This window comes from Solanum verrucosum, unplaced genomic scaffold (genome assembly GCF_900185275.1).
Source record: "Solanum verrucosum unplaced genomic scaffold, falcon-dt-bn FXZP01000218.1, whole genome shotgun sequence".
In the NCBI taxonomy this organism is placed as follows: domain Eukaryota; kingdom Viridiplantae; phylum Streptophyta; class Magnoliopsida; order Solanales; family Solanaceae; genus Solanum; species Solanum verrucosum.
This window is the reverse complement of record NW_026020464.1, coordinates 1,887,990-1,898,105: the sequence shown is the minus strand read 5'-3', so window position 1 is coordinate 1,898,105 and position 10,116 is coordinate 1,887,990. Positions and strand designations below refer to the sequence as shown.

The 10,116-nt window shown below is 28.7% G+C and overlaps 2 protein-coding genes across 2 annotated transcripts; both read left to right on the top strand.

Annotated features, from left to right (window-relative positions):
- The first annotated feature begins 2,708 nt into the window (after nt 1-2,708).
- LOC125808781 (S-protein homolog 19-like) lies at nt 2,709-3,170 on the top strand. The gene has a single exon (XM_049488444.1). It carries the CDS (start codon nt 2,709-2,711, stop codon nt 3,168-3,170), a length of 462 nt encoding a protein of 153 aa, XP_049344401.1.
- A 5,416-nt stretch (nt 3,171-8,586) lies between these two features.
- On the top strand, nt 8,587-9,045 carry LOC125808782 (S-protein homolog 5-like). Its single transcript, XM_049488445.1, has one exon. It carries the CDS (start codon nt 8,587-8,589, stop codon nt 9,043-9,045), a length of 459 nt encoding a protein of 152 aa, XP_049344402.1.
- Nucleotides 9,046-10,116: the final 1,071 nt, after the last annotated feature.

Below are 10,116 nucleotides of genomic sequence, written 5' to 3'. Positions count from 1 at the left end.
CAAGAACTTGGAAACATAAATCTTCCCATTGATGAAGATTTTAATTGGTCGTTTTGTGAGAGACTTTTTGCTAGTACTTTATACTTTTGTCATTTTTGGTGGGATTCAAAAGATAAGTCTTTTACTGTGTATGATGACCCAAATTATTGTGTCCACAATGGACCAACTCGAAATGAATTAAATTATTGTAAATGGGAGGTGAGGGAAGATGGTTTTTATTTGGAACAATATAATGCTAGTAATGACACATATTACATGGATCGTAATAATGTGTGGTATTAGAGAATATAATGTTTTGTTTGTGATCTTGTTAATTTTATTAAGTGAGAAGAGAAAATAAGACGGAAATTTTACTTCGATTTTCTTTCTTATTTATAATATATATTCTTGTTTTTTTATTATTAGAAAAAAACCATTTTCTTTTTTACTTTGCTAAGAAAGTTTAACTTCTTTTCCCTCGATTAAAGATTCGATTCATCTATAATCTTGTTGTTATAATTTTAGCTTGAATTTGTCATTAAATCACTAACAAACCAACATTATATCTAGACTAACATGTCCAAATTAATCCTTGTGAATGGCTTAATTTAAAAAAATAAAAATAAAATTGGCGTGTAACTATTGATAATATTAAGTCAATTTAACCAAACAAACAATTTAATTAAAGAGAAAAATAGTCAAAACACATTTAATGGTAACTCAATGCTTTTGAAAAGGTACAATTAATAGTTGCAATCCAAATCAAGATTTTGAGTGCAATATTGCAACATCCTAATCAATGGATAACTTAATTAGGGTGAATTTGAGATTCAATTTAATTAAGATTTGACATAATTATAGAATTAAAAATATGCAATAATGTGCTTATTTTTGTGTTAAAACTTTAAGGGTATTAATTTTAGTCATTTTAAGGGAAAATAGTTCTTATTAATATCTTTTTATCGAGTACATCCACGACTTATGTTCAGTTTCAATACTTCTATCCAAAAACATAATTACTTAGGGTGAAGTTTCACCATGTTTTTGGTCATAAGTTTTTTGGGAAAATATTCGACTTTTTAAAAAATATATAATTTATATACATAAGTTCTATATAAACTATAAAAAAAATACCCATAAATTTGTATTATCATTTAATAGTGAACATATTTCATAATTAAAATTAAACTCAAAGATTATAAGCTCTTACCTCCTTATAAACAATTTTCAAATTTTAATTTAACAAGTTCCATGGAACAATACCATTACATACTTGAGAGTCATTAAATAGCAACAAACACGTCATAAATAAAAATGAATTATATAAATTGAGTGAATATCTTTATGGTGTGTTTCTCAAACTTGTTAAATTGGGATTAATAAATGATGAGATATTTTTATAAAATATAAAAGTTTAGGATAAATTCTAAATTTGTTAAAATATCCTAAAGATAGAATTTGTCCCCAAAACTTATTTTTTTCTACTTTTAGGGAATTGGAATATTTTACCAAAAATATCTACACAAAGATGACAATTTGTATGATCAAAACTTTTTGCCAAATTGTTTTTCTTTTCCAAAAACTACTTCTACCTTTTAAGGGTATACAGATCATAAATTCATAAATTCAACCTCTGCACTTAAAAACCCCTTTTAATATTTCTTACCTTTTTTTTTTTAGTAAATAAACTGTTTTTAAGGGTTGAATTAATACAAAGCAAAAAAACATCAATTTACTACAACAAAAATAACTTTTAGCGGTAATAAATATTGACATTAATAAAGAGTGATAAAGTCTTTACCGGCATTAGTTAAGTGCCATTAGAACCAATGTCGCTAAAGACTTTAGGGACATATACAAAGAGTGTTAATTGCCGCTAATGATCATTTTTGATGTAGTGATTGTACCTACTAGCGGGGCGGACCTACCATTACTTAATCGTCGAAACATTTTAACGTATATAGAGGTCAAATTTTGATTTAATAAATATATATATATATATATATATATATACACAAGTATTAACACTTCATGACGCAAATTAAAAGTTTTATCTAGTGGTTAAGGCGTTGTAGAAATTTTTCGAAGTTGCATATTCTTGTCTTACTAGCCTCATAATTATGTTTTTTATTGCAACTATTGACACACCTTAATGACATCACACTACTTATAACTACAAGTATCAAAAACGAGCTCAACTATAGGCGACCCGTCCAATCCGTTCAAAATTTTAAGGGTTGGACTCAAGATAATTTGAATTAGGTTTTATCTCAACTCATTCAAATCTTAACCCATTTTAAGAGAATCCTCAATTGAGCACAATTTAATCTCCAATTTCAACACGTTTTGAGACTTTTTATTTGTATTGATGTAATGTATATTCCTACTTCCTATTTTGGATGTATAAATTACTATCTGTTTTATATCTTTTAGGAATTTCTATCCATTTGTAACTTCTTTTTAAAAAATTTCTTGAGTTGAAATTCAATAATTGTGGTTATAAAACTTAACAATATATTAAAGTTATTCAGATTAAGCGGGTCAAATTGGGCAGGTCAAGACCCAAACCATTTTTAGGCCCATTTGAGCCTAAAGTAAACTTGGACGGGTCAAGACCCAACCAATTCTATTTCAACCCAACCCGCCCATTTGACACCCCTACTTATAACTATATAAGCCCTCTCTCCCCTTGAATTCATTTGCAATACTTAGAGTCTCCCTAATATAATATGGCTCTTTATTTCAACATCTTTTTCTTCTTGTTATTGTTATTGATAACTCCTAATCTTGACCTTTCGCTAGTGAAAGGTTGCTTATTTTCACCAACATATCAGGTACGTATTATCAACAAACTTCCTAGTAATACCCCCCAATTGCAAGTTCATTGCGCGTCAAAGGATGACGAAATTGCAAATGACTATCTTGACATAGATGAAGATTTACATTGGTCGTTTTGCGAGTCATTTTTTGAAAATACTTTATATTTTTGTCACTTTTGGTGGGGTTCAATGAATAAGTCTATTACAGTGTTTGATGATGCAGGATCTTGTGTGCACCATGGTCTGTATGCAAATTATTTAAACTATTGTAAATGGGAAGTAAGGCAAGATGGTTTTTATTTAGAGATGTACAATACTACTGATATTAAGAATACGTCATATTTTATGTATCACAATAATTATTGGTCTTAGGGAAATAATATAATATGTTCCACTGATGTTTTGTTTATTTAAAGTTGGAAGGAAATATATTATGATGGAATTTTAGTGTGGCTTACTTTCTTATTTATCTTTATCTTTTTAATTTTGAAAAAAAAAACTAAGAAATTTGCATTTGTATTTTGTCAAAATTTAATTTTGACCTCCTTTTATAAGTTTGGGTCATTTGTAAAGCGAAAAAGTTCAATTAACCTTGTAAAATTTGGTCTCTCCTCTTGACCTTTCAATCAACATCTTGTTTTTGTGGTTATTGGTTACTCCTCTTGACCTTTCACTAGCAAAAAATGTATTTTTTCGGAAAAATATGAGGTACATGTTATTAACGAACTTCCTCCTAATACTCCACCATTACAAATTCATTGTGTGTTCAAGAATCAAGAACTTGGAAATATAAATCTTCCCATTGATGAAGATTTTAATTGGTCGTTTTGCGAGAGACTTTTTGCTAGTACTTTATACTTTTGTCATTTTTGATGGGGCTCGAAAGATAAGGTTTTTACCGTGTATGATGACCCAAATTATTGTGTCCATAATGGACCAACTCGAAATGAACTAAATTATTGTAAATGGGAGGTGAGGGAAGATGGTTTTTATTTTGGAACAATATAATGCTAGTAATGACACATATTACATGGATCGTATAAATGTGTGGTATTAGAGAATATAATGTTTTATTTGTGATCTTGTTTATTATATTAATTGAGAAGGGAAAATAAGACAGAAATTTCAGTTCGACTTTCTTTCTTATTTATCATATTCTGGTTTTTTAATATTAGAAAAAAAATCATTTTATTTTTTACTTTGCTAAGGCAGTCTAACTTCTTAAAGATTAAAGATTCGACTCATCTATATTCTCGTTGTTATAATTTTAGCTTGAATTTGTCATTAAATCACTAACAAACCAACATTATATAGCTAGACTAAAATGTCCAAATTAATCCTTGTGAATGGCTTAATTAAAGAAAAATAAAAAAAATTGACGTGTAGCTATTTATAATATTAAGTCCATTTAACCAAACAAACAATTTAATTAAAGAGAAAAATAGTCAAAACACATTTAATGGTAACTCATTGCTTTTGAAAAGGTACAATTAATAGTTGCAATCCAAATCAAGATTATTTTGAGTGCAATGTTGCAACATCCTAATCGATGGATAACTTAGAGTGAAATTGAGATTCAATTTAATTAAAACTTGACAAAATTATAAGGTAAAAGTTACCCGCAAAGGGTGTATACACCAAGTCAATAATACATGCATGTCATGTTTTTAAATTTATAGTTCATTTTACTTAACCATAATTAATTAACCTGTGTTTTACTTCATTGAATCACGTAATAATGGAAATTGCATTAGTTTAATGTATACACGAGGTGCGGGTAAATTTTTCCCATAATTATAGAATTAAAAATATTGCAATAATGTGCTTATTTTTGTGTTAACAACTTTAAGGGCATTTTAGTCATTTTAAGGAAATATAGTTCTTATTAATATCTTTTTATCGAGTACATCAATAGCTTATTTTCAGTTTCAACACTTCTAATAAAAAAATAATTACTTAGGATGAATTTTCACCATGTGTTTGACCATAATTATTTTTGGAAAATACTTGACTTTTTAAAGAAATATAATGAGAAAATGATCTAAAACCCCCTCAATCTATATCCTATACTCAACTACACAATTATTCATTACGGGAGTCCTATTACCCCCTTACAGTATTTTAAAGTAAAATTATTTGCTCCCTAAATAATGAGGTGGCAAAGAAAGTGTAGTTCAGAGGTAAAAAATAATAATTAAAACTTTAATATTAAAAGTATTACTTAAATTTCATATTATAATTTTTTGATTCTTCAAAAATCTTTCTGTTTCCTTTTATTTATATTTTTAATCGTCTTTCTTCTTCTCTTCATCAAAGAAAAATCGACAGTTTTTTATCGTCTTTGTTCTTCTGTTCATCAAAGCAACATCGGCGATAACTCTGTTCCACCACCAGGTTGCCGCCCTCACAATCTTTCATCATAAAGTTAACTTTTATTCTCAAATCACAAATTTCTCACAGTAAATTCACTTCTCATCGGTGTGAAAAATTGACAATAACTCAAAATCAAAATCGAAAGTCATCAACGGTGGCTCTGCTCTACCACCAGGTTGCCGCTCTCACTAACCTCTCATCATTAAGTTAACTTTCATTCTCAAATCATAAATTTCTCACGGTAAATTCACTTCTCATCAGTGCGAAAACTTGACAATAACTCAAAATTAAAATCGAAAGTCAAGAGGATCGAACTTTAGAGTCATTAATGGAGAAAAAATCATCAAGTAACAGTTCCATCAACGGAGTAGAATTTATCAATGAAACCATTACGTTAAATGGAAAAGACCCAATAATCAAAATGGGTTGCTCAATATTGTTAAATTCTAGCTTCAATAGAGAGCATCAAAATTTTGCTAGTGTTCATAACTCCGGTGAAGCTCGAAGAAGATAGTGGCAATCATAGAATGTATCCTCAAATCTGAAAAATCAATTTGTCAAGATCAAAATAAAAGAGGAATGGAAAAGAAAAGTGAAAGAAGGAAATATAGATGAAAAATAATTGCAGAATAAAGGATTTTTTTTATTTAAAAAAGGGTAATATTACGTGGCAAGGCGCGTGAAATTCACTTTTTATATAAATCTGGTTGTGTGTTTCTAAGGGTGTATATATTTATACTTTTAAAATGTTCAGTGGTAATAGGACCCCCATAAAAAATAAGTGTGTAGTTGAGAATTGAGTAATAGATTGAGGGGTTTTAGACCATTTTCTCAAATATAATTTATATCCATAAGTTCTATATAAACTAAATAAAAAATTACCATAAGTTTGTATTATCACATTTCATAATAAACATTAAACTCAAAGATTATAAGATCTTACCTGCTTATAAACAATTTTCAAATTTTATTTTAACAAATTCTATAGAACAATACAATTACATAATTGAGAGTCAAATAACAACATACACATCATAAATATAAATACATTATATAAATTGAGTGAGTCTCTTTATGGTGTATTTCTCAAACTTGTCAAATTGGGATTAATAAATGATGAAATATTTTTATAAAATATAAAAGTTTAGGATAAATTCTAAATTTGTAAAAGTTTCGTAAAAATAGAATTTGGCACCAAAACTTTTTTTTTTAGTTTTTGGGAATTTAAATATTTTACCAAAAATATTTTTGTTTTTAGGAATTAAAATATTTTACCAAAAATGACAATTTGTATGATCAACACTTTTTGTCAAATTGTTTTTTTTCTCCAAAAACTACTTCTATCTTTTAAGGGTAAGCAGGTCATAAATTCATAAATTCAACCCGTGCACTTACAAAGCTCCCTTTAATATTTCTACCTTATTTTTAGTAAATAAACTGATTTTATTTATTATCAACTGAGAATTAATACAAAGCAAAAAAAACATCATTTGTATCTACTAGTGGGGCGGACCACCCTTACCTAATCGTCGGAAAATTACAATGTATATAAATGTCGAATTTGATTTTATATATATATAAAAGTATTAACATCTCTTGACACAAGTTGAAGACTTTGTCTCGTGGTTAAGGCATTGCATAAATTTCTTGAAGTTGTGTGTTCTAGTCCTACTAGTTTCATAATTATATGTTTTTTTTACCACAACCATTGACACACATTAATGACAACACAATACTTATAACTAGGGGTGTCAAAAATGAGCCTAACTATAGGTTACCCTCCCAATCCGTCCAAAACTTTAAGGGTTTGACTCAAGATAATTTGAATTTCAATCTCAACTCAATTAAGTCTTAATCCATTTAAAAAGAATCCTCAATTAAGCTCAATTTAATCTCCAATTTCAACCTGTTTTAAGACTCTTCATTTGTATTTGATGTAATGTATGTTCCTATATTGAAGTTATGAATTACTATCTATTTTATATCTTTTAGGATTTATCTATCAATTTGTAACTTCTTTTTAAAAATTTTCTTGAGTTGAAATTCAAGTTGTGGTTAAAACTTAAATAACAATATATGAAAATTATTGATATTAAGCGGGTCTAGACCCAACTTGCTTTAAGTCCATTTGAACCTAAAGTAAACTTGGGCGGGCCAGGACCCAACCAATTCTATTTCAACCCATTTTAAAATCTCCAATTTCAACCCAACCCGCCCATTTGACACCCCTATTTATAACTATATAAGCCCTCTCTCCCCTTTAATTCATTTGCAATACTTAGCTTCTCCCTAATATAATATGGCTCTTTATTTCAACATCTTTTTCTTCTTTTTATTGGTCACTCCTAATCTTAACCTTTTGTTCACAAAAAAAATGCCTTTTTCAACCAACATATCAGGTACATATTACCAACAAACTTCCTAGTAATACCCGCAATTGCAAGTTTATTGCGCGTCAAAGGATGATGAAATTGGAAATGAGTATCTTGACATAGATGAAGACTTACATTGGTCGTTTTGCGAATCGTTTTTTGATTATATTTTATTTTTTTGTCACTTTTAGTGGGGTTCAATGAATAAGTCTATTACTGTGTTTGATGACCCAATCGGTTGTATCCACCATGGTCAGTATTTAAATTATTTAAACTATTGTAAATGGGAAGTAAGACAAGATGGTTTTTATTTGGAGATATATAATACTACTGATGGGAATATGACATATTTTATGGATCACATTAGTGATTGGTCTTAGGGAATATAATGTGTTCCATTGATGTTTTGTTTATTTAAAGTTGGAAGGAAATATATTATGATGGAATTTTAGTGTGGCTTTCCCAAAAAAAAAATTCTAAATTTACCCTTGTATTTTGTCGAAATTATATAATGAGATAAAAGTTAAATAAAGGTTAGTAGGATCAGAAGACTTATTTACTTGAGCCATGTCGAACTATAAACATACTGGGTCTTTCCATTTGTTATCATCGATCTCTCTATACCGATAATCATATGAACTATAGGCGCCTTATATAAAGGTTAAAGAAGGACTTAGCTAATAAAAAGAAGAGGGGTCTGGGTTGATAGGTCTCCCACAAAATTTAGGTAAAACTTAAAACTTTGGGATAAGTTAATGAATGTAATTATATATTTTCCTAACTAAAATTAGATTATTATTTTTTCTATAAAAAACCAAAGTTCCCTCCCCCTTTTCATTTTCAATACTTATTTCATTTTTTTTCCAAATAAAGATTTTGTTGACTTGACTATATTCCACTTTTTTCCTTTTTACATTCAATGGTAATTCAAAGCTTTTGAATAGATACAAATATATAGTTGTAATACATCCACACCACATTACTTATAACCAAGAACCCCTCTCTCCCCTTTAATTCATTTTCAATACTTAGCTTCTCCAAATATGACTCTTCCCTTTATCAAAATCTTTTTCTTGTTGTTACTGATCACTCATGATCTTGACCTTTCACTAGCGAAAAAATGTACATTCTTTACACCAAAGTATGAAATACATGTTATCAACAAACTTCCTATCAATACCCCACAATTAAAAGTTCATTGCGCGTCAAAGGATGATGAAATTGCAAACAAGTATGTTGCCATAAATGAAGACTTACATTGGTCGTTTTGCGAGTCAATTAGCCTTAGTACTTTGTATTTTTGTAACTTTTGGTGGGGTCCAAAGAATGCTTCTATTACTGTGTTTGATGACGTCATCTTCTGTATCCACCATGGACTATATGAAAATTTACTACACTATTGTAAATGGGAAGTGAGACAAGATGGTTTTTATTTGGAGATGCATAATACTACTGCTGGGAATAATACATATTTTATGGATCATGATGGTGATTGGTCTTAGGGAATATAACATGTTCCATTGATGTTTTGTGTATTTAAAGTTGGAAGGAAATATATTATGATGGAATTTTAGTGTGGCTTACTTTTTTATTCATCTTTGCTTTTTTTTTAATTTTGAGAAAAAAAAAACACTCTAGATTTGCTCTTGTATTTTGCGAAAAAGTTCAATTTTGACCTCTTTTTATAAGTTAGCTTGACAATCAAATGAACGAAACAAGCGTCTTATATAAAAGGTTAGAGAAGGACCTAGCTACAAAAAAGAAGAGGGGGCCGGGTTGATAGGCCTCCCGTAAAATTTAAGTATATATAGTCAAAGCTTAAAACTTTGGGACAAGTTTAATGAGAGAAATTAATTAATTTTTTTTATTTATAAAACACCAAAGTTCCCTCTCCCTTTTCATTTTCAAATACTTATCTTTTCCTTTTCTTCCCTACCAAATCAATATATTTTGATCATGTTCAAACTTATTTTTTTCCAAATAAAGATTTTGTTGACTTGACTAAATTCAATTTATTTATTTTTTATAAAATCAGAACCCCTCTCTCCCCTTCACACAATCACATACTTTATTACAATAATTAAGGTAAAAGATTTAACAATTTTCATTCAAGTATAACAATAAAAAGAGAAAACAAAATTAAGGTAAAAGACATTTAATGGTAATTCAATGCTTTTGAAAAGATACAAATATATAGTTGTAATTCCAAACCAAGTTTTTGTAAGAGTTGACTAAACTCAATTATTTTTTCTCTATAAAATAAAATAAAATCATAACCCCCAATTTCACCTAGTAAAATCCTTTGTTATTTAATTCTCAAAATGACTCTCCCCTTGATCAACATCTTCTTAATATTATTATTATTGATAACTCCCCTTAACCTTTCAACAACAAAAGCATGTTTCCTTACTAATAGGTTTGAGGTTCATGTTATTAACAATCTCCCTTCCAACTCCTCACTTCTTAAAATTCATTGTGCTTCTGGTGATGACGATCTTGGTGACCATTATCTTACCGTTAATCAAGAATTTAAGTGGTCATTTTGTCAAGAACTTGCATGGACGACTTTATTC

Coding starts and splice junctions, on each gene's coding strand:
- LOC125808781 (XM_049488444.1), top strand. CDS start 2,709: ATGGCTCTTTATTTCAACATCTTTTTCTTCTTGTTATTGTTATTGATA.
- LOC125808782 (XM_049488445.1), top strand. CDS start 8,587: ATGACTCTTCCCTTTATCAAAATCTTTTTCTTGTTGTTACTGATCACT.